Source organism: Pongo abelii, chromosome 19 (genome assembly GCF_028885655.2).
Source record: "Pongo abelii isolate AG06213 chromosome 19, NHGRI_mPonAbe1-v2.0_pri, whole genome shotgun sequence".
NCBI classification, from domain to species: Eukaryota; Metazoa; Chordata; class Mammalia; order Primates; family Hominidae; genus Pongo; species Pongo abelii.
Genome location: NC_072004.2, coordinates 52,968,069 through 52,992,620, shown reverse-complemented (window position 1 = coordinate 52,992,620; position 24,552 = coordinate 52,968,069). Strand labels below are relative to the sequence as shown.

At 41.2% G+C, this 24,552-nt stretch overlaps 2 protein-coding genes across 21 annotated transcripts in view; one reads left to right on the top strand and one right to left on the bottom strand.

The window, feature by feature from the left end:
- Positions 1 to 4,148: 4,148 nt before the first annotated feature.
- On the bottom strand, positions 4,149 to 10,987 carry LOC129047425 (polycomb protein Suz12-like). 2 transcript variants are annotated; one of them, XR_010138281.1, is made up of 6 exons: positions 10,478 to 10,987; positions 9,738 to 9,820; positions 7,642 to 7,688; positions 7,488 to 7,552; positions 5,117 to 5,169; positions 4,149 to 4,264 (listed from the first exon to the last, which is right to left on the bottom strand). XR_010138281.1 is itself a non-coding variant. In XM_063718750.1 (3 exons), exons 1-2 carry the CDS (start codon positions 10,719 to 10,721, stop codon positions 7,689 to 7,691), a joined length of 276 nt encoding a protein of 91 aa, XP_063574820.1. In that variant the 5' UTR covers positions 10,722 to 10,987; the 3' UTR covers positions 7,487 to 7,552; positions 7,642 to 7,688. The 2 variants fall into 2 exon arrangements, 1 of the variants encoding a protein (XP_063574820.1); XM_063718750.1 differs by lacking the exons at positions 4,149 to 4,264; positions 5,117 to 5,169; positions 9,738 to 9,820 and having other exon boundaries at positions 7,487 to 7,552; positions 7,642 to 7,720.
- Positions 10,988 to 11,054: 67 nt separating this feature from the next.
- Positions 11,055 to 24,552, top strand: part of LOC129051366 (ribosomal protein S6 kinase beta-1-like) — a 33,469-nt gene continuing 19,971 nt past the window's right edge. For 7 of the 19 annotated variants that reach the window (XR_008515561.2, XM_063718749.1, XM_063718745.1 and 4 more), the window contains exons 1-7: positions 11,191 to 11,376; positions 14,333 to 14,390; positions 15,838 to 15,938; positions 18,427 to 18,517; positions 18,691 to 18,802; positions 19,426 to 19,533; positions 20,656 to 20,733. Coding sequence is in view for 14 of the 19 variants with exons in the window: in XM_063718749.1 (XP_063574819.1) it covers positions 14,347 to 14,390; positions 15,838 to 15,938; positions 18,427 to 18,517; positions 18,691 to 18,802; positions 19,426 to 19,533; positions 20,656 to 20,733 (534 nt within the window). In the remaining 5 variants the exon portion in view is untranslated. The other 12 variants (XM_063718739.1, XM_063718740.1, XM_063718743.1 and 9 more) reach the window with 12 other exon arrangements.

The following is a 24,552-nucleotide window of genomic DNA, read 5'->3' as shown; positions in this document are numbered from 1 at the left end:
AGGTTTCGCTCAAAATGGAAGAAACTGGTAATAAAGATAAACAATAATAAATACAACCACACTGGAGGTATTCAAGCCACAGCTTAAGTATTCCCTGCCAGTAATGCTACAGAAATTAATTTCTGACTTGTGTGTGAGTTTGGACCAAACTGACTGACCTCTAAGATTCCTTCTAACTCCTTATATCAAGGTCATCACTAGGAAAATGATCACTGTAATTTTTCCTCTTTCCTAAAGTATATCACTTAATGTAAACTGATAGGTTATCTTACCTATGAGGTTCTTGCTCTCCTTTCATTTTCTCTACTTTTGATAACATATCATCAACTTTAAATGTTTTCCTGGAAGAAAGAGATAAACAAAATAATCACTTCTCAACTGGAAAAAAGAAACAAATTATACTTTATTGTCACTCTAACAGGCAAGATGGAAATCAGATTTTGATTATTTTTAGTAAGATAAATTATGGATGATTAGCCATAACAATGAATACTATGGAGATGGTGTATAATACAGCACACAAGCCTTCAAGCCCCATCTAAAACGCTAACTTGTTTTCATTAAACCTTTTACCCAATTATTCCCAAACCAGTGATTTCTCCTTACCCATGGTACTGGGTTTATATTTATTTTGACACTTAGTTTTCATTCAGTTTCCTACATGTAAAACTCATGTAAATATTTTATTTCTCCTACTAGATTATACACTCCTGAAGGGCAGTAATTGCTCTTCTTCAAGGAAAGCTATGCAGTGCTGGCATAGTGCCTTATACTTGGTAGGTATTCAAGTATCTGTTGAATTAAGCCAAACAAATATAAATTATGTGTATTCTGAAACACTTAATACGTCTACTAAGCAACACAACAAATATGTACTAGCACCATCACATAAAAAAAGAAATATTCTATAAAATATATTTGCAGTTCATAAGGTATCCTCAAAGATTATCAGCAAAGCCTAAAGCTCAATGATATGTCATATTAAAGAGATGGTTGTTGACATCACGAAAAAATTTTGAAGTTAGGGAATGATCCATCAAATCGTAATAAAACTATTAGCTTTTAACTTGACAAGTTTAAGAGAAAAAAGCTATTTCCCAAAAAATAGAAACTTAAGTATAACTTCTCAAAGCAATTAAAGAATGAATGGATTGTAAAACAAGCCTCATCTTAGTTCTTAAGGTGGTCTATGACATGTTCTAGAGATAGAGTCTAAAAATCTATACCCATATATAATTTAATTAGAAAAAATGTTTCTCTTTATACTCACATAGTCCCTTCCTCTTTAGGACTTGAAAAGCCACATGTATTCCACATCAATGTATTACTTTATAATGCTTGAATGCAGACACCAAAAATTACGAATAATCTCATTCCTCAAAAAGAGCTTTTCTTGTTTGTGTTTTTTTTTTTTGGTTGTTTGTTTTGTTTTGTTTTTGAGATGGGAGTGTCACTCTTGTTGCCCAGGCTGGAGTACAATGACGTGATCTCGGCTCACTGCAACCTCCACCTCCTGGGTTCAGGCAATTCTCCTGCCTCAGCCTCCCGCGTAGCTGGGATTACAGGTGTGCACCACCACGCCCGGCTAATTTTTGCATTTTTAGTAGAGACAGGGTTTCACCATGTTGGTCAGGCTGGTCTTGAACTCCTGACCTCAGGTGATCTATCCACCCCTGTCTCCCAAACTGCTAGGATTAAAGGTGTGAGCCACCATGTCTGGCCAAAAAAGAGCTATTTATTGTATTCAACTACTGTAAAAATTATCAGTAGAGAAATGTTAATGTAAATATATTATAGTAAACTACTGATATTAGAGCAGAATTGTTACAATCTATATTTCAAGTGAATGAGAAGAACCTCCATAGCGAAGATCTTAAGGGAAAAAAAGCTTCTCTCTTTACCTTTAGAGTTACTGAAAACTTCAATATTAAAGTTTCATCCAATAGAGTATAGTAAGAAGTGCTTTCTGAAGGATGGCAATATATTTTCAATCTCCACAGATAAGAGAGAAAAAAGAACAAAAATAAAGGACTCTTTTAGGCTAGTTGCAAAGAGCTATTCAGTATAAATACTGAAAGTTACTATTGAGGAGGGCCATGAAATTACTGGAAACTTTTCAGAATAATGTTTATGTAATGATTAAGAAATTCTGTCGCAGAAAAAGACTGTACGTTCTAAGGTTCATCTCGTCTACCTTTATGAAGCTGTATACAGGAGAAGTGAACAGAATTGAATATTAACCATTTGAAACAGATAAGATCACAAAAGCAACCCAGCCTTCCTTAGGAAAAAAACAAAACAAACCTTATAAGCAACTATATGAAAGCCGCTCCTCCCCCAACACCAAGTATTTCTGTTCTTTAGAAAGGTAATGTTATTGTAGGTCAGATTTAAAGAAGGAAATAATTCTCAAAAGGTCATCGAAAAGGAGAATATTTAAAAATTCAAGAAATTTCAGAAAATTTTCTTGGGAGACTTCAGAAACAGCTTACACAAAATCTAGCAAGATGGATTCAATAAAAGATGCCCTTCTTGTGACCTATTATTTCTACTTTGTTGGGGCAGTGTTAGCCTATAGAAGTTGAATACTTCTACAAAGAGTAAAGCACAAGCTGACTTCAATAAATATACCAGAATTAATATCACAACTGAGAGTACGACTTTAAAGGGAGTGATATGCTTATTCCAACAATGGATATTATGTTGTTGTAATAGCAAAAAAGGAGTTCTGAAAACATTTTGAGAAAAGACGACAATCACTGGGCCAAGTCTGCCACCTTCCAAAGTCACCAACTACGCTAAAGACAACAGCAAATGAGTTGTGCTTTAATTTCTTAATAATTAGTCCTAATAAGTAATAAGATCAGGCATCTAACAAGATGATTAAACGATTCCCATACTTTTTTTTTTTTTTTTTTGAGACACAGGCTACTGTGTCAGGCTACTGCCCAGGCTAGAGTGCACCGGCACATTCATAGCAACCTTCGAACTTCTGGGCTCAAGTGATCCTCCTGCCTCAGCCTCCTGAGTATTTGGGACTACAGTCATGAGCCACCACGCCCAGCTAATTTTTTTCATTTTTTGTAGATATAGGGCCTCGCCATGTTGCCAGGGCTGACCTATAACTCTCGCCTTTAAATGTAAACTTGTTCACTTGATATGCTCAAATAAATATAATCTTGCACCTAGGACAAAAAACTTGCATTCATAATTATGTATGGTTAAGTACTAAATGTTACACAAGCAATCCTCCCAACTCAGTCTCCCAAAATACTGAAATTACAGGTCTGAAACACCATGCCTAGCCTATTCCTACCCATTTCTGTAGGAACTAAACTAGGTGGGACTTAAATTTGTTTCTTGGCTGGCAGATTGCTTAAAAATTCCCCAAAGACTTTTTTTTTTTTTTTTAACCTGAAGGGCAATAATTAAGAAAATCCGTTTTTACTTAACCAAGCTTTTAAAATTATCTCTACCCATGCAGACAATAGAAACATATCCTGCAATGGGACAAATTAATAAACATGATGGGAAAATGGAACTTAGATTTTAAATGTGTACTTTTTAGCAGGACGCGGTGGTTCACACCTGTAATCCCAGCATTTTGGGAGTCCGAGGTGGGCAGATCACCTGAGGTCGGGAGTTCGAGACCAGCCTGACCAACATGGAGAAACCCTCTCCCTCCTAAAAATACAAAATTAGCCAGGCATGGTGGCGCATGCCTGTAATCCCAGCTACTCGGGAGGCTGAGGCAGGAGAATCACTTGAACCCAGGAGGTGGAAGTGGCAGTGAGCCAAGATTGCACCATTGCACTCCAGCCTGGGCAACGAGAGCGAAACTCCATCGCAAAAAAAAAATAATAATAATAAAATCAATGTGTACTTTTTAATCTATGAATGCAAACTTATAATAATTTAATTACTTTGTAAATTAAGATCAGGTTTTATCCTAGGCAGCAACTCAACTGACCTTCTATATTAAAAATGCTTTGATGGCCAGGCACGGTGGCTCACGACTGTAATCCCAGCACTTTGGGAGGCCAAGGCAGGCGGATCATGAGGTCAGGAGTTTGAGACCAGCCTGACCAACATGGTGAAACCCTGTCTCTACTAAAAATACAAAAATTAGCTGGGCGTAGTACCACACACCTGTAATCCCAGCTACTCAGGAGGCTGAGGCAGAACTGCTTGAACTTGGGAGGCGAAGACTGCAGGGAGCCGAAATTGCGCCACGGCACTCCAGCCTAGACGACAGAGCAAGACTCTGTCTCAAAAAAAAAAAAAAACCTTTGATGAAACAAAACAGTTAGTCAAATTCTACTAGTTTTATAGAATAAATCAAGGGTGGGGAAACTATGGACCATGGTCAAATCTGGCCTATCGCCTGTTTTTGTACAGCCCGGAAAGAATGGTTTTTACAGATAAACATTAGCAATTGATTTGATTATAGAAAACACTAACTCTGAACCCCAATTCAGCTAAGTGTTATCTCCCCTACCCTCACAAAAATAAAATTCTCATTTCTCATTAGTAGGCCTGTATTACAAAATGTTCTATCTTATATTGTTGTATTTTTATCAACAAAAAATTTACAGATTGACATTTTGGACTGAAATTTTAAAAAACTGTAAATTTTTTCTTTCTTTTAATATTAAGTACCTACATAATATCCTCAATTTTGCATCCTGGCCCCAAAGCCTAAAATAATTACTATTTACTGGTCCTTTACAGAAAAAGCATGCTGAATGCTGGCAAAAATCAAATAATGGAGTAGACACGTAAAGGGTGGACAAAACTAATTCTGTAACCTAATTCATCACCTCCTTTTTAGTTACTTAGGTGCTCAGTAATTTTCACCTATTAATTGCAATGCAAACTTGCTCATGCACGCTCTCTATTCAGAAAGACTGCCAAAAGAAAAATAATTTTCACACTTCAATCCTTCAAAATACAAGTAGATTTACAAAACTCAACTATGTCTTGCTATAGAAATGTGATACCTACTTAATAAACAGTAGCAGTCCACCAAAGAGCTTAGTTTCAAACTCTATCCAGATAACTTGATGGTTTTACTAAAACTATAATGACAATACCAAATGCTTAACACAATTCTCACCTTTAAATGTAAACTTGTTCATCTGATACTCTCAAATAAATATAATCTTGCACCTAGGACAAAAAACTTGCATTGATAATTATGTATGGTTAAGTACTAAATGTTACACAGCAAAAATAAGCTGTCTCCCACCTCCAGACCCCACTTTAAAATCTAATGATTTGAGACTTCATTGTTTTTAAAAAACCTTCATCCTATTGATTTCAAAAGTGTTTCCCCTTCAATAAGACCACCACCAAAGCTGGGCGCTGTGGCTCAGGTCTGTAATCCCAGCACTTCAGGAGGCCAAGGTGGGTGGATCACCTGAGGTCAGGAGTTCAAGACCAGCCAGGCCAAAATGGTAAAACCCCGACTTCATGAAAAATACAAAAAATTAGCCAGGCGTGGTGGTGGGCACCTGTAATCTCAGCTACCTGGGAAGCTGAGACAGGATACTCCCTTGAACCCGGGAGGTGGAGGTTGCAGTGAGCCAAGATTGCGCCATTGCACTCCAGCCTGGGCAACAAGAGTGAAACTCTTGTCTCAAAAAAAAAAAACAAAGATATAAAATGAGACTTTCTGAACCCACCATTACAGGAGCTAATTCAAATTACACACAATAATCAAAAATTAACTTAAATTTTACGTAACAAATATAGTTACCCTGAGCCCTTTAGTAAATATTTAAATCCTCAACTTCTATCAAACTTGAAAATAACCAGCGGAGGCCGGGCGCAGTAGCTCACACCTGTCATCTCAGCACTTTGGGAGGCCAAGGCAGGAAGATCATGAAGTCAGGAGTTTGAGACCAGTTTGGCCAACATAGTGAAACCCCATCTCTACTAAAAATACAAAAAATTAGCTGGGTGTGGTGGCAGGAGCCTATAATTCCAGCTACTCAGGAGGCTGAGACAGGAGAATTGCCTGAATCCGGGAAGCGGAGGTTGCAGTGAGCCGATATCGCACCACTGCACTCCAGCCTGGGAGACAAGAGCGAAACTCCATCTCAAAAAAAAAAAAAAGAAGGCCAGGCTGGGCATGGTGGCTCACTCCTGTAATGCCAGCACTGTGGGAGGCCAAGGCAGATGGATCCTGACGTCAGGAGATCGAGACCATCCTGGCTAACACACAGAAATCCCGTCTGTACCAAAAATACAAAAAATTAGCCGAGCATGGTGGCATGCGCCTATAGTCCAAGCTACTCGGGAGGCTGAAGCAGGAGAATCTCTTGAATCTGGGAGGCGGAGGTTGCAGTGAGCCGAGGTTGCGCCACTGCACTCCAGCCTGGGAGACAGAGCGAGACTCCGTTTCAAAAAAAAAAGGGCCAGTCACGGTGGCTCATGCCTGTAATCCTAGCACTTTAAGAGGCCGAGGCGGGTGGATCACCTGAGGTCAGGAGTTCGAGACCAGCCTGGCCAACATGGGGAAACCCCGTCTCTACTAAAAATACAAAACTTAGCCAGGTGTGGTGGCAGGTGCCTGTAATCCCAGCTACTTGGGAAGCTGAGGCAGGAGAATCGTTTAAACCCAGGAGGCAGAGGTCGCAGTGAGCCAAGATTGCACCATTACACTCCAGCCTGGGGGACAAGAATGAGACTTCTCTCAAAAAAAAAAAACAAAAACAAAACAACAACAATAAAAAAAAAAATAAGGAGGCTGAGGCAGGAGAATGGCATGAACTCAGGAGGCAGAGCTTGCAGTGAGCCGAGATCGCGCCACTGCACTCCAACCTGGACGACAGAGACTCTGTCTCAAAAAAACAAACAAACAAACAAACAAAAAAAAGAGAAATAACCCATGGCACAGAGTAAAAATATAATCAGTAAAATCACTTTATTCACTTCACTACTAAAATCAGTTTTTTTTTTTTTCGAGGTAGAGTCTCGCTCTGTTGCCCAGGCTGGAGTGCAACGGCGCAATCTCGGCTCACTGCAACCTCCACCTCCCAGGCTCAAACAACTCTCCTGCCTCAGCCTCCCAAGTAACTGGGATTACAGGCACACACCACCACGCCCGGCTAATTTTTGTTTTAGTAGAGACAGGGTTTTGCCATGTTGGCCAAACTGGTCTCGAACTCCTGACCTCAAGTGATCCGCCCAACTTGGCCTCCCAAAGTGCTGGGATTATAGGCATGAGCCACCACACCCAGCCTCATTTCTGTTACGGAAAAAAAAAAAAAAGCTAATAACAACCTGAGACTTACAAAGATTATACTATTGAAAACCACTCTGCAACCAATTCAACCAGTCACTCTCTCACTTCAGTTTTCATATTAAATCTTTAGTTAGAAACAGTACTTATTTTTGTTCGTTTTTTTTAATTTTGAGAAATAGTACTTTAAAATAAAACTAACATGGTTTGATCAGCTTGAAATAAGATTCATAAAATGTACCTTTTGATGTTTGTTCTGGAGTTTCGATGAGACATGTAAGTAAGAGTTCTGTGCAAAAATATTGGCTACAAAAAGAGTTTTAAAAATGTTAAAACTGAATACAGATGCAGTTATAAGAGAGAAATAATACTGATGAATTTTGTTGACTACTTACTGCTACGAGATTCCGAGTTCAAAAAAATCTATAGATCTGTGTTGGCTCTAGGTAATAGGAAACAAAATCCAAACATGATCTAAACTTACTTGTCAGAAAAATATCAACCGAGACCATGTTATAATCAATATAAACTTATCATCTGCTATGGAAATCATGCACTAAATATTTATATTGCACTAAATATTTACATCAAGAAAGTATGTACAGTAAGATCAAAAGGTATTCAATCGATGGCATACATTCACAAAGTTCATCATCTACACTTTTTATACTGAAGGTTCTCTACAATATTTTTCTTAAGCCTTTCTAAGATAGTTATTGTTACCGAGCAGAACTCAAGAGAAGTAGTTGTACTCATTTAACTTAGCTAATTTAAACTATTTATAACCGATTTTATTCCAAAAAGCAGCTGTAATAGGTAGCTGGAGTCAACAAAAGAACTATTGATTGATGCCAAACAAGATGAAAATTTCACTTTTTAAATGGTCACTTAAAAAATTTGTAGTCAGCCGGCCAGACGCGGTGGCTCACGCCTGTATTCCCAGCACTTTGGGAGGCCGAGGTGGGCAGATCACCTGAGGTCGGGAGTTCCAGACCAGCCTGACCAACATGGAGAAACCCTGTCTCCACTAACAATACAAAAATAGCCAGGCATAGTGGCGCATGCCTGTAATCCCAGCTATTTGGGAGGCTGAGGCAGGAGAATCACTGGAACCTGGGAGGCGGAGGTTGCTGTGAGCCGAGATCGCGTCACTGCACTCCAGCCTGGGCAACAAAGAGCGAAACTCCGTCTCAAAAATAAATAAATAAATAAATAAAAATTGTAGTCAGCCAAAACAGAATCCTAATACATCCTGATACAGATATGATGACATCCTAATACAGATCCAGACATTCCTAATACAGGTATGATGAAAGTCAGTCAAGATTTTTTTTTTCTTTTTTTGAAAAGGGGTCTTTGATATGTTGCCCAGGCTGGTCTCAAACTCGTGGGCTCAACAGATCCTCCTGCCTCAGCCTCCAGAGTAGCTAGGATTACAGGTGGGATCCACTGCACTCAAAAGTCAGTCAATATTGAAATAAACCTCGGACACAAACTGCAGCAAAAGTTCTCAATAAATATTCCTAATTATAATTTAAAGTTGTATCTATTTTGTTCAATATAAATATTACCTCAATACATTTTTTACACAACTGACAGATTCACAAAACAGTCTTTCTAACGCTTAAAATGAGTTGAATTACATTTCAAATTAGTTAAAATGTAATTTGTTATACAGGACTTAAGTCGATGAAAAATACATATACCATTATATCAGTTACATTAATGACCTATTAGTACCACTTTAGGTCATTATACAGCAGTATCAGAATAAACCAAATAAAAACAACTATGTGAATAATTACATTCAAGTATTTAAACTTTCCAGTAAACAACTTCAAGTTGTTTTATGACCAGATCTAGCTCAAATGACACTTGACTTCCCTGAGGTAGACTCATCACAACGCAAATAGTTAAAACTTTCTTGGAGGATGTGTCTTAACACTCAGAAAGAACTTTTAAAATTTCCACCTAAATCTTCAATTGGTTAGTTTTATTTTAAATTAACTAAAGGGAGATGAGATACTTTAGAAGGGGTACAAACAAGTATCATTTTTGTCACCACTGCCCTTCAGTTCTCCATCCTATTTCCAATTAAAGCCTCTCCAGATATTTCAAAGTATATTAAGAAATATAATACGTGAATAATGTGAATCTCTCTGAAGCAGGTTCAATATTCGTTTCGATAAAAACTGAAATTCCTTCTATTAAGTTCCAATTAGAATTTCATGAAGCACTAATGAGAGAGAATGAAGGAAGGGTATTAAACAACGTAATACGTCTTTCTAAGCACAGCTGATACCATGCCCTTAACATACGCCACAGTGAAATTATAAATAAGGACACTGGGCGGTAGAGCCAAGTTTATTCAAGTTTCTGTAAGATTATTTAGCTATTAAAGATCACCCAAATTATAACACACAAAAGCAAAAAAGGAAACCAATCAGGATATAACATTCCTTAAAAAACAATCAGGATTATTTATACTTACGATGTTTTTAATAAACTCTATTGTTTGTTTCCAGACACCTCGCTCTCCTTTCCAAATAAGTCAGTTTCCCCTTCTGGACAGACCTTAGAAACAGAAATTGACGCAAGAAAATGTTCTGTAAGCCGAGTAGAAAAAGCAGAATTCCGGGGTCGTCTCCAGAGAAGATGCTTGACCACTCTCTGGCTCAGTTTACATATCCACAAAATGGGTGGACAGATTTGAAGGGTTTTAAGCATCCAAAGGTGCCATATGAACCTGCAGCACCAAGTTAGCGCGAAGGCATTTCAGACTAAGGACAATTTCTTCGGTTCCACTGCACTCACCCCTTCACTGGCTTCATTTTGCCCCTCAAAAGCTACAACCGAAACCCCTGTATTTCTAGAGTCCGAAAGGCATGAAAGAAAACAAGAACCAGTCTCGGGATGTGACTGCGGCTCAGTTCAACTGCTACCTCCTCATCTAAAAGCCGCCTGCTCTGAACGTGGGGCCCCAGTCCCGAGCCTCTTGCGTCAATCTTGGGGGAGTCAAGAACCTACCCGGACCCTCTTTTCCAGCTCTCCCAAGGCCCTAGACTCCGGATCCCCTGGAGACGTAATCTCCGAAAGGGGGACATCCCCTCAATTCCTCCCTCCACTACCACACAAGTGGACTCCCGAGGAGGAAGGGGGCCCAGCAGAGTGTCCCATCCCCGGTGTTGGCAGAGTGGGTCTTCCTGCCCTCAAAGCCTCGCACACACTCACTCTCAAAGGCCTGGAGGAAAAGCTCGTGGTCAGCCTGGACGTGCTCCATTTTCGGCTTCTTCACCGGTAACGCCGCGGAGGAGGAGGAGGCCGAGTAACTGCCACCGCCTCCACAGCCCCCGCCGCCGGATTTGCCGCCCGAAGCCGTCGCCGCCGCCGCCGAACCCCCGAAGCCGCCTCCCCCGGACCCCGCGCTGGGCCCCGAGCCGCCCCCTCCACCACCGCCGTGCTTCTGAGGCGCCATCGCGGTTCCTGCCTCCTCCCCCCGCCAGCTACCCGCCGGGCGGCCCCGGAGAGTAAGCGCCTGCAATACCAACCGCTCGCCCCAGCAGGCTCCGGCGGACCGAGGGGGGAAGGAGGAGAGAGGGGAGGAGAGGGGAAGGGAAGGGAGGAGGAGAGGAGGAAAGGAAAGAGGGAAAAAAAAGCGTCTCCTCAGAGCCCGGCTCCGCTTCGGAGGCCGCTCACCCTACCCTGGCCTTGCTCCGCCCATTTCCCCCGTCCGGCGCTCTGAGTGGCCGGCGGGAGCGCGCGCCGCCGGGCCGCCTAGCCCGTTGGCCCGCGGATTCCCCCGTCAGTCACGCGGAGGCGCTTCTCGCGGAGGCGCGGCTTGGTTGGCCCGTGCGCGCTGCCGATCGCGGGCCCGGCCGCCTCTTTGACCTGAATTCGCGGAAAAATTAGGGGTCGGAGCGGCCTTCCTGCTGGCCCCGGTGCGTTGTGGGGAGAGAAGGACCCAGCGAGCGGTTTAGGGAGTCTAGATCCTTAGTTTTTTGCCCCCAAACACCGTAAGAGTGGTCAGAGAGGTAAACTGGTTGAGAAGTACTTACATACACTCTTCTCTTCTCGATTTTGCAGTAACATGTAACATGGAACAGAAAGGTGCAGAATGGAGCAACTTTTTTGTGAGTACTGCCATTGGAAAAACTTTGTGTGTGTGTGTGTGTGTGAAGATGGAGTTTTACTCTTCTTGCCCAGGCTGGAGCACAGAGGCGTGATCTCAGCTCATCACAACCTCCGCCTCCCAGGTTCAAGCGATTCTCCTGCCTGGGCCTCCCATTTAGCTGTATTACAGGCATGCGCCACCACACCGGGCTATGTTTTTGTATTTTCAGTAGAGCTGGGCTTTCACCATGTTGGCCAGGCTGGTCTTGAACTCCTGACCTCAGGTGATCTGACCGCCTTGGCCTTCCCAAGTGCTGAGATTACAGGTGTGGGCCACCATGCCGTCCTAGAAAAACTTTATTTTGACATAATTTCATACTTAAAACGTTTTAAGAGTAGTATAAAGAATTCCTATGCCAGGCTCAGTGGCTCATGTCTGTAATCCTAGCACTTTGGGAGGCCAAGGCAGGTGGATCATGAGGTCAGGAGTTTGAGACCAGTCTGGCCAACATAGTGAAACTCTGTCTCTACTAAAAATAGAAAAGTTAGCCGGGCATGGTGGTGTGCTCCTGTAATCCCAGCTACTCGGGAGGCTGAGGCAGGAGAATCGCTTGAACCTGGGAGGCGGAGGTTGTGGTGAGCAAAGATCGCACCACTACACTCCAACCTGGGCAACAGAGCGAGACTCAGTCACGAAAAAAAAAAAGAATTCCTATGTATCTCTCACCTGGATTCCCCAAATGTCACCATTTCACCACATTTATTTTGTTTTATCCTTCTATGTATATGTATATATGTGTATACATATATACACGCACGCATACATAATTTTTTGAACTGTTTAAGAGAGTGATACAGACATGATTTCCCTTTACCCCTAAAATTGCAGTGTATGTTTTCTTTCTTTTTTGTTTGTTTGTTTGAGATGGAGTATCACTCTGTCGCCCAGACTGGAGTGCAGTGGCGCAATCTTGGGCTCACTACAACCTCTGCCTGTCGAGTAGCTGGGATTGCACGCATCCACCACCACGCCCGGCTAATTTTTGTATTTTTAGTAGAGATAGGGTTTCACCACGTTGACCAGGCTGGTCTCGAACTCCTGACCTTAGGTGATCTGCCCGCCTCAGCCTCCCAAAGTGCTGGGATGACAGGTGTGAGCCACTGCACCCAGCCTATTCAGTGTATATTTTCCAAAATCAAGGACAGTGTCTTACATAACTATACTAAAATGATCAGAAATAGGAAGTTGACATTGATGCAATTATAACTCTCCTTAGTTTCCTTTAATCTGGAACATTTCCTCAGTCTTTCTTTGACTTTCACGATGTTGATATTTTTGATTAGCACAGGCCAGTGAGTTTGTAGAATGCTTTGGGTTTAGCTGATGTTTCCTTAGTATTAGATTCAGGTTATGCAATTTTGGCAGGACCACTGAAGTGACATTGTGTCCCCTTAATGCATCAGATTAAGAGGTACATGATATTTATATCTTTGTCGTATTACTTGTGATGTTAACTTCGGTCACATGTATAAGGTGGTGTCTGCCGATTTTTTCCCTGGTGACATTTTTGCCTTTGTAATTAATAAGTATCTTTTGAGGAGATACTTTGAGATTATTTAAATATCTTCCATCAGACTTTCATGTTCAGTTTTGTTGTTGTTGTTGTTGTTTGAGACGGAGTCTCACTCTGTCACCCAGGCTGGATTGCAGTGGTGGGATCTCAGCTCACTGCAACCTACACCTCCCAGGTTCAAGTGATTCTCCTGCCTCAGCCTCCCGGGTAGCTGGGATGACAGGCAGGCACCACCTTACCCAGCTAATGTTTTTAGTTTTAGTAGAGATGGGCTTTTGCCATGATGGCCAGGCTGGTCTTGAACCGCTGACCTCAGGTGATCTGCCTGCCTTGGCCTCCCAAAGTGCTGGGATTACAGGCGTGAGCCACTGCGCCCGGCCCACATTCAGTTTTGACATCCATTGATTCTTGCCTGCAACAATTAGTTGTGATGTTTGCCAAGTAATTTTTCTTACTCCATCATGCCTTCTTCATTTATTACTTGGCATTCTGCTGTAATAAGGAACTTTCTCTTCTTCCCCATTTAAAAAATTTATGTATTCATTTATTTATGTCATTGTGGACTTAGGGATTCTGATATCATTTGATGTGATGTAACCTTTCATTATCATTATTTATTTTGATACTCAAATTGTGCCATGGTTTTTACTAGGCCACTGCCAGGTTCATTCTGTTTATTTAAGGGTTCTGAAAATACAAAATATGAGCATTCACTAAAATTAGGGAGGGTGATTTAATTGTAGACTATCATTTTTCTACTTATGGGTAAAATGTTAAAGGGTCTTTAATCAAGATTTTTTATTTTAACCTCAAGTCTGGAATCTACAAATATTTCAAAGTTTGTAGATATAAAACCTGGAATTCCAAGCCGGTTCTAGTTTTTAAACACATGTGTGTTACAGAAGAATAAGAATGCTACTAAAAATAGAATCCTGAGGACTTAGTTTTAAAACCTATAATTTTTAGGATTTGTTTTTCATTTTTAAGGGGATGATGTCTTTTAATTATGGTTAGAAGGAAAGCACAAACTCTCTTATTAGAAGTGGGTTGGAAATAAACATTGTTTTATTTCTTTTTTTTCCTTTTTTTTTTTGAGATGGAGTCTCGCTCTGTCACCCAGGCTTAAGTGCAGTGGCACGATCTCGGCTCACTGCAAGCTCCATCTCCTGGGTTCCCGCAATTCTCCTGCCTCAGCCTCCCCAGTAGCTGGGACTACAGGCACCCGCCACCACGCCCGGCTAATTTTTTGTGTTTTTAGTAGAGATGGGGTTTCACCGTGGTCTCGATCTCCTGACCTCGTGATCTGCCCGCCTCGGCCTCCCAAAGTGCTGGGATTACAGGCGTGAGCCACTGCGCCTGGCCATATTGTTTTATTTGTAATGTTTTTTTCTTTTTTTTACAGGAGGAGAACTATTTATGCAGTTAGAAAGAGAGGGAATATTTATGGAAGACACTGCCTGGTAAGTGAACTTTTTGTGGTTGCATAGATTCAGGTAATTACAAGCAAAGCCCCATTCCCACTATGGGCAGCCACATGATTCAGTAAATTGAGCTGGAGCCAGTCACTCACTCAGGACCTCAAGGGGGAGAAGCAGTTTTGGGACTGGGCAGCTATGGAGGTCACATCATTCCTTTGCCCTTAGGCTTGAGTGGAACGCTCTTCACACCAGTTGCTCCTAACAGAACCATTCTCATTGCTGCTTTCTTTCCTTGAATTGGTAAGCTGCCTGCCTTGGCTGTGGGTGAGTGTGGTTTTCCAGTGAACCTTTACGTGTGGAGCAATGGAAATTATCAGAAATCATCTCTTTTTTTTAGGCTTTCTATTTCTCAAGGTGCAGTCTTAGGGAGGTGATAAGCCGGGGCATATCATCTGTGGATTGATTATATAGTCAGGATGGGATTTACCCTCCTATTTCTAAACATGTCATCTGCTTCAAATTAAAAATATGCACATCCTTTTGTGAAGCAACAATATTGGGTCACAATAAATCAGTTTATCCTACACATTAATTTAATAGAAAACAACACTTAAATGTTTTTTTCTACCTTAATTACCAAAACTGCATTCCATTGTTTAATTTCAGGCCTTTTCTAACGCAGAAGCTGCATTGAAGAGCCTTAGGGATGAAGTGCCCTTTTTTGGAGGAGGCTCACTGAGCCGTGTTGGAGGCTGTGTTTGTGGTCGTGCTGGCTGTGAAACTGCCTCAGTCCTCTGGGACACACCCTCTCCATCCTGGAGTAATCTGCAGGATTGCAACATTGTTATGCAGCCAGTATTGCAGCGCCTTGTGCTTTTCGAATCCAGACAGGGTTGATTCAGCCCTTTATTCTTTTGAGGTAGATAAATTTGAGTGTCACACAGTTTATAGTTGTGGGCTGGCTGACAGGAGGGAGGGCAGATACTGTGGGCCTAAGCTGTCTATAAATATGTAGCTGTATTAAGTAAGGGATGAGTGGGCTTCTAAGGGTCAGGTTATAAGACACCTTTTGAAATCAAGACTTGATCTCTGAGAATAATTAAGTTCCTATTTCCTATGGGATTTTAAAGTTGAGGGTGGATGGGAGAAATTTGCTTTGAAATGATTGACTATTAGCTTAATTCCTACACAGACAGAACAAAACATGACCAATGGCCGTTTAGCATATTCCGGACATCTTTGCAATTTTAGCAGTATGTTCTAAGGGCAAAATAAAGCACTTCATAGTTTCACTAAAATGAGTGAAACATAAATGTCCCCATGCCTTTTGGCAGCATCCTATGCTATCTCTTTTTCCCATACATCCCCCTACCCCACTAATTTGGTCTTTGGTGCATGTCTGTTTCTTTCCAGGAATTTTGCTCCATACATAAACTGCTTTGGATAGATTACACTCTTTTTAATTTTATTAAATCACTTTTGTTTCCAGCTTTTACTTGGCAGAAATCTCCATGGCTTTGGGGCATTTACGTCAAAAGGGGATCATCTACAGAGACCTGAAGCCGGAGAATATCATGCTTAATCACCAAGGTGGAGACATACTGTAAACAATTCTATAGTAAATAATCATCTTAAAATCCTGCCACACAGGTCATGGCCATTTTCAAAGCCCCATACTCATCTCTCTATTTTGTATATTTCCTCCCTCAGAATTCATGGCATCATAGTACTTGGTGATGTTTTAAGTCTTTAGGTAATTACGCTTGGTGAGAGTAACAGAAGTTGAGGATAATAGTCGCTCAACTGCCTTTTTTAGTTTAATCCTTACTCTTTATAGTTTTTAATGTTTTTGGAATCCTTACATCAAATGTTGTGTAATGTTTTAGGCTGTAAAAGCCAGTGTAAACATTAATTTTGGCTTGTTACTTAAATTGAAAAGTGAATCTTAATTATACAAGTTGAGTTTTAATAATGAGAATATGTAAATATTGGCTGGGCACAGTGGCTCACACCTGTAATCCCAGCACTTTGGGAAGCTGAGGCAGGCGGATCACCTGAGGTCAGGAGTTCAAGATGCCTGGCCAACATGGTGAAACCCCATCTCTACAAAAATACAAAAAAAAAAAAAAAAATTAGCCGGGCATGATGGTGGGTGCCTGTAATCCCGGCTACTCAGGAGGCTGAGGTGGGAGAATCGCCTGAACCCAGGAGGCGAAAGTTGCAGTGAGCCAATATCACAACATTGCACTCCAGCCTGGGTGACGGAGGGAGACTCCATCTCAAAAAAAAAAAAAAAACAAAAAAGAAAGAAAGAAAAAGAAAATATGCAAATTTTAGAAGCTATGCTTCTTACAGTAGGTTTTATTAATGCTGGAAAAAGGAATGCAATTGAACCAAAGTATTTGATAAAACTTTGGGAATATGATGTTTAGTACGCATCAGGTTACTCTTTTTTTTTTGAGATGGGGGTCTCACTCTGTCACCCAGGCTGGAATACAGTGGCATGATTATAGCTCACTGCAACCTCCACCTCCCAGGCTCAAGTGATCCTCCCACCCCAGCCCCTCAAGTAGCTGGGGCCACTGTGGCACACCACCACGCCTAGCTAATTTTTGGTATTTTTTGTAGAAATGGGGTTTCATCATGTTGCCCAGCGTGGTCCCAAACTCCTGAGCTCAGTTGATCTGCCTGCCTTGGCTTCCCAAATTGCTGGGATGACAGGCATAACCCACCTCCCCCACTGCCAGAATCAGTTTATTCTTGCTGTTTGTTTGCAACAACAAACATAAACATCAGAGAGACTAATAATCTTTACAGCTATAGATATAGCATAGTGAGCCTTGACTGCAACTGCATGCTGCTACAGACAGCTCAACTTATGCTAATCTGGGCTGTGGGTAGACTTGGCAATTCACTCGTACCCCAAAGGAGCAACCAGCTGACCCAGGGTATCTAGAAAGTGGTAGCAGCTGCTAATCCTTAGATGTCTACAGAATAATCCATGAGGTAGTTAATTGTTTCAAACTCTTAGAAAATGATGTATGAACAACCGAGGCTCATATAAACATTCCAGATTGTACTCCTCCACCCACCTTTTTTTTTTAAGGAGAAATGATATACTTAACTGAATATATCAAGGGAATCAGTGTCTCTTCCTTCCTCTCATCAACACCTCCTCACTCCCCAAAACCTGGATTCTGATGTGAATTCTAAGTCACAGGATAGAATAGGGGAGCGATAGAATAGTTAACTTCTTTGATTTATAAGGTTGAGTGTATCAGATGGTTCTGTGAAAATAAAGGCCACACTTATTCTGTATCAGAGTGTAGTATATGTTTACATTTGAATCAATAGGTCATTGTGCCTTTTCTGTGAAATGAACCTCAAATACTAGAGTCCCTGAGACTGTTGAACCACTTGTTATGACAGTCCAGTAAAGAAAACTAAACTTGAACTGAAATGATCTTTGTATAAGGTGGTAAGTTTTTTACTTTCTGGGTCAGCAATGGTTGATTCATACTATCTAGCAATTTTATTTCTTTCCCCTAATTAGCAGCATTGGGTAGAATGAGCTACCTTGTTATAGTGACTTTCTGAGACCATTTTAAGAACTCTTCACAGTTCACTGTGATAAAAGCTATATATTTGAAGTACTATCTCACACCTTTGTTTAAAAGGTACAGAATATCTTTATTAGGGTCTGTGTACTTAAACTAGACTTCATAAAACAGTTTTATGAAAATCCTGTTTTCATAAAACAGGATTTTTCTTTTTCAGGATGGTAGAGGATTCTGTGTATACTTAAAGCTAGGGCCTTAAACAGGTTATTTCACTTTTTTCTCTATCTTTATTTTCTCTTTACTAGAGAGATTATATCATTGGCAAAAGGTGACTTTGCCCTAGCCTTAAACAGTTAGCATCCCATTTTATGGATGGTACCTTGTTCTTGACATCTGCAAGAAAAGTTTGAGGCAAAAAAAGTTAAATGGAAGGATAGACTAAGGTCTTATATGACATGTTCAAACACTGCACATACTTGGAATTCTGAGAATAATCATGCTGTAATCTTTCATTGTAGGTCATGTGAAACTAACAGACTTTGGACTACGCAAAGAATCTATTCATGATGGAACAGTCACACAGACGTTTTGTGGAACAATAAAATACATGTGAGCTGCATGTTAAACATAATCGGTTTGGGGGTAATAGCTAATTTTACCTGTTTTAAGGAATAGTGTCTGTTTTCTGTAGCCTCATTGACTCTGTATATTGTTTTTAAAATTCTAATTCAGATGATATGCAAATGGGTGCATTTTTAAGCATATTATTTTCCTCATTGTAGGGCCCCTGAAATCTTGATGAGAAGTGGCCACAATCGTGCTGTGGATTGGTGGAGTTTGGGAGCATTCATGTATGACATGCTGACTGGAGCAGTAGGTGCACAGTTAAAAGCTGTGTGTATTATGGTCTGTGCTGAGTCACTGTAGCAAGAGACCTGTCCTGTGCTTTCTGAAAATGTACCAATGGAGTTTTCAAAGCCCAAAGATTTGTTATTAGCAGTTTAACACTAATAATGCTGTATGATTATATGGGATCTCATACTTTCAGAAACATTTTCATTTAAATGATCTATGTCATAGCAGGCCTGTGAAATAGATGTTGAACAGATAATGCCCTTATTTTATAAATGGAGAAACTGAAGCATAAAATCACATGGCTTATTATCACACAGCAAGTTAACGGTGGAAACACAGGCTTCCTTCCAGGACACTGCTACTTCCTCTGTCCTGTTGCTTAAAAACTGCACGTCTGCCGGGCACTGTGGTGCATGCCTGTAGCCCAAGCTACTCAGGAGGCTGAGGTGGGAGGATCATTTGAGCTAAGGATTATTAATAGAATCTAGCCTTGACAACATAGCAAGACCCTGTCTCTAAAACAAAATAAAGGTCTTTAGCAGTTAGCCCATTTCACAGCATACATTTCTGATCTCCATGCATAACTAATTCAGGAAATAGATATTGTTATTTAAAATTTGTTTTGTATATACTAATATTTTTCACTTGTCTTCTACTCTTAGCCCCCATTTACTGGGGAGAATAGAAAGAAAACAATTGACAACATCCTCAAATGTAAACTCAATTTGCCTCCCTACCTCACACAAGAAGCCAGAGGTCTGCTTAAAAAGGTAAGGTCCTTAAATGGTCACTGACACTGTAAGATTCAATGACTAGGATTTAACTAGATAGAATTTAATGTATATTTTGAATAATATATATTGAACCAAAAAAGTCTTTAAATTTTGAAGGCAAAGTACAGATATGTTTAACGACTTTCTTTTCATATTCTTTTTTTTAATTCTTTTTTTTTTGTGATGGAGTCTCACTCTGTCACCCAGGCTAGAGTGCAGTGGTGCCATCTTGGCTCACTGCAACCTCAGTCCCCCAGGTCCAAGCGATTCTCCTGCCTCAGCCTCTCGAGTAGCTGGGATTACAGGCGTCCACCACCACGCCCAGCTAATTTTTGTATTTTTAATAGAGACAGGATTTTACCATGTTGGTCAGGCTGGTCTGGAACACCTGACCTCAGGTGATCCACCTGCCTTGGCCTCTCAAAGTGCTGGGATTACAGACCCTTAAACAATTTTTCAGCAGTAATTAGTAAACTATATATTTTTTTCTTTTCTTTTTTTCTGAGATGGAGTCTTACTCTATCGTCCAGGCTGGAGTGCAATGGCATGATCTTGGCTCACTGCAACCTCTGCCTCCCAGGTTCAAGTGATTCTCCTGCCTCAGTCTCCCTAGTAGCTGGGATTACAGGCATGCCCCATCATGCCTAGCTAATTTTTGTATTTTTAGTAGAGAAGGGGTTTCACCATGTTGGCCAGGCTGGTCTTGAACTCCCAACCTCAGGTGATCCACCTGCCTCAGCCTCCCAAAGTGCTGAGATTACAGGCATGAGCCACCGTGCCCAGCCAATAAACTATATTTTCTCAAGGCAAAGTAGACAAGCAAAGTCTAAAAAGGAAAAAAATCAGTTTGACTAAGGTTCTTTATCCTCTTTAAAGCTGCTGAAAAGAAATGCTGCTTCTCATCTGTGAGATGGTCCTGGGGACGCTGGAGAAATGCAAGTAGAGATTGGCATGTTTGGTGTTTTGTGGGGAAGATAATGCTAGTTTTATGTATTTCTGAGGGTTATATGTAGTTGCTTATAAGTTTAGCTTATTTTGTGACTTGTAACTTCAAAAAGGTGATTATCAATCCAGCAAAGTCTATTCCCCTCAAGTTTTCTTTCTGCTTTTTTTCCCTAGGCTCATCCATTCTTTAGACACATTAACTGGGAAAAACTTCTGGCTCAAAAGGTGGAGCCCCCTTTTAAACCTGTGTTGGTAAGTATACGTGAAAGCGTATAATTGGGTGCATTGGCTCACGCCTGTAATCCCCAAACTTTAAAGGGCTGAGGTGGGAGGATGGTTTGAAGCCAGGAGTTCAAGACCAGCATAGGCAATGTAACAAGACTCCATCTCTACACAACATTTAAAAGTTAGCTGGATGTGGTGGCTTGTGCCTGTAAGTCCCAGCTACTTTCCAGGCTGAGGCAGGAAGATCGCTTGAGATTGTTTTAGAATAAGAAAAATCTCGGCCGGGCGCAGTGGCTCAAGCCTGTAATCCCAGCACTTTGGGAGGCCGAGGCGGGCGGATCACGAGGTCAGGAGATCGAGACCATCCTGGCTAACACAGTGAAACCCCATCTCTACTAAAAATACAAAAAATTAGCCGGGCGCGGTCCCAGCTGCTCCGGAGGCTGAGGCAGGAGAATGGCGTGAACCCGGGAGGCGGAGCTTGCAGTGAGCCGAGATTGTGCCACTGCACCCCAGCCTGGGCGACACAGCAAGACTCTGTCTCAAAAAAAAAAAAAAAAAAAAAAGAAAGAAAAGAAAAATCTCAGAGCAGACAGAAACATTATTTTTATTAGCAGTTCAAAGATCTCTGGTTTATCCTCTTTTCAGCATCTTTGTTTTTATTTTTTATTTATTTTATTTTATATATATATATTTTTTTTTTTCTGAGATGGAGTCTCGCTCTGTCGCCCAGGCTGGAGTGCAGTGGCGCGATCTCGGCTCACTGCAAGCTCTGCCTCCCGGGTTCATGCCATTCTCCTGCCTCAGCCTCCTGAGTAGCTGGGACTACAGGCGCCCGCCACCACGCCCGGCTAATTTTTTGTATTTTTAGTAGAGACGGGGTTTCACCGTGTTAGCCAGGATGGTCTCGATTTCCTGACCTCGTGATCTGTCCGCCTCGGCCTCCAAAAGTGCTGCGATTACAGGCGTGAGCCACCGCGCCCGGCCTGTTTATTTTATTTTGGGATGAGGTCTCACTCTGTCACTCAGGAAGGAGTGCAGTAGCACGATCACAGTTCAATGCAGCCTTGACCTCCCCAGGCTCAGGTGATTCTCCCACCTCAGCTTCCCGAATATCTGCGACTACGGACATGTGTCACCATGCCTGGCTAATTTTTTTGTATTTTTTGTAGAAACAGGGTTTCGCCATGTCGCCCAGGCTGGTCTCGAACTCCTGGGCTCAAGTGATCCACCCACCTCAGCCTCTCAAAGTGCTGGGATTACAGGTGTGAGCTTCTGCACCCAGCCAAGCATCTTTTATTTTTGTACTATCTTTTAAAGAACTAAAACCAGTGGTAATTGACTGTATTAGATATTCTTAAGTCAGTTACCTAAGACAATTAAATATTTCAGGTAGTTGGGACTTTTCTTTTTTTGGTTTGTTTTATTTTGCTTAATTTAACCATTTTAAGTATGATTCTCTGGGAATTTTTTCTTCAAAATATAGAATATGTGTGCATTCGTTTGCTAGGCTTGCTGCAACAAAGTACCACAAACCGTGGGGCTTAGACAACAGAAATTTATTATCTCATAGATCTGGAGACTAGAAACTCTAGATCACGTTGTTAGAGTTGGTTTCTTCGACAACTGTGAGAAACTCTATGTTCCATGCCTCTCCCCTGGCATCTAGTGGTTTGCTGGTAATCTTTGTCATTCTTTGGCTTGTAGGTGCATCACTCGGATCTCTGCCTTCATGTTCACATGGTGTTCTACCTGTGTGCATATCTGTGGCCAAATTTCCCCTTTTTATAAGGATACCAGGCATATTGGATTAGGGTTCCTCTCTACTCCAGTAGGACCTCATCTTCACTAATTACATCTGCAATAACCCTTTCCAAATAAGGTCACATTCTGAGGAACTAGAGGTTAGAGTTTCAACACACGAAATTTTTTGGGGGGTGGGTAAGGCACACGATTCAACCCATAACAATATGTTTATGAGTAAATGAGTTAGTGTGTTATTGTCTTTCTGCCACTTCAGAATCTGAGAAAACACAGTTTCTTTTTCCATTCTTCGGGCTGTAGGTGGAGAAGGAGGAGGATGATGATGGTGATTATTTTTTGGTCATGGAGCATAATGTGACCCACTTTTAAAAACAACAAACAATTGTAAGGAGGATAACTGTCATACACCTACTGCCCAGCTTAAAAATAATTAGATCATCTTGTTTAAACATAACTGTCATCCCATCATCACACCTAAGAAGTTGACAGTTTCCCCAGTTTTTTTTTCTCTTTTTTTCTTGAGATAGGGTCTTTCTCTGTTGCCCAGACTGGAGTGCAGTGGCATGATAGTGGCTCATGGCAGCCTCAACTTCCGAGGCTCAAGGGATCCTCCCATATAGCTGGGACCACAGGGGTGCATCACCACATCCAATTTTTTGAATTTTTCTAGAGATGAGGTCTCCCTGTGTTGCCCCACCTAATTTTTTTTGTTGTTGTTGTTCCATTCTTTTTTTTTTTTTTTTCTCCTGTTTGTAAGGGTTTGATCAAGGTCTGTATGTAGTTTGGTTACTATGTCTCTTAGGTCTCTTTTCATTTATAGATTCCCCTCTTGATTTATTGAAGAAACGGGGTCATTTGTCCTGTAGAATTCTCAAATTTTGATTTTGCTGGATATTATCCCCAGAGTATCATTGACCATGTTCATCTGTTCCCCAAATTTGCAAAAACTGGTAGTTAAATTTAGGTGGTTGATCTGATTCAGATTAAACTCTCAATATTGCATATGCTTTGATCAGGAGGCATAATGTGTACTTGTGTGTGTGTATGTGTGTTTTTTTAGTGATGTTCATGGTCACTGCCTGTGTCAGCATTTCACTACCAGGGTAATTTGGCAATGTCTGGAGACATACTGATTGTCACAGCTTGGGGGAGGGAATGCTATAGGTACCTTCAGGGGTAAGAGTCAGCACAGCACAGCCCCCTACAGCAAAGTGTTAATAGGCCTAACATGTCAGTAGCCCTGAGGTTGAGAAACTCTGGCCTACTTTTATAATTTCATCAGGTGTTTGTGAAATGGTCTATTCTGTTATTTCTTCTTTCTTTGTTAGCTAGAATTCTTTCATAAAGAGAAACTCTTTGATCAGTTAGTTACCCAAGGTACAGTTCATACAGGAAAGGCAGGATGTATGTTTGATTCTTTCCTAGTTTTCAAAATAGTGAATTAGTTCCCTAGCATCTTCCAAAATTGACCAATGAAATTTGTGTGTGTTTTTTTCTTTTTTAGTATATTATGAAGTTACACGTTTTAACATATTTGTGTTTCATTTCATTGCAGTTATTTTTATTTTATTTTTATTTATTCATTTATTGTTTTGAGGCAGGGTCTTACTCTGTCACCCAAGCTGTAGTGCAGTGGTATAATCTCTGCCCACTGCAGCCTTGACGTCCCGGCCTCCAGCAATCCTCCCACCTCACCCTCTTGAGTAGCTGGGACCACAGGTACACCACCATGCCCAGCTAATTTTTGTGTTTCTGGTAGAGACGGGGTTTTGCCATGTTCACCAGGCTGGTCTTCAAATCCTGAGCACAAAAGCAATCCACCTGCCTCTGCCTCCCCAAAGTGTTGGGATGATAGGCGTGAGCCACCGCACCTGGCAGTTATTTTTATTGATGCTCATTTTTTCCCTTCGTTGAATGCTGGGTGCAGTGAATGCTGGGTGCATCTTCATGTTGGGTTCTGAGTCCTTTTGACACGAGCACATTGTCTGGTGTTGTATGAGAGAGCAAAATAAGGAAACTGGTGTTCTATGCTTATCTTGTACATTTTCCCCACACTTGGAATCAGCCATTCCTCCAGGGAGT

Excerpts from the sequence above, each read along its gene's own strand:
- LOC129047425 (XM_063718750.1), bottom strand. The coding sequence starts at position 10,721 with ATGGCGCCTCAGAAGCACGGCGGTGGTGGAGGGGGCGGCTCGGGGCCC. Across the intron at positions 7,721-10,477 it reads TTTCCTCCAGGCCTTTGAGA|ATCATGTTTGGATTTTGTTT; the intron begins GTGAGTGTGTGC and ends AAGTAAGTTTAG.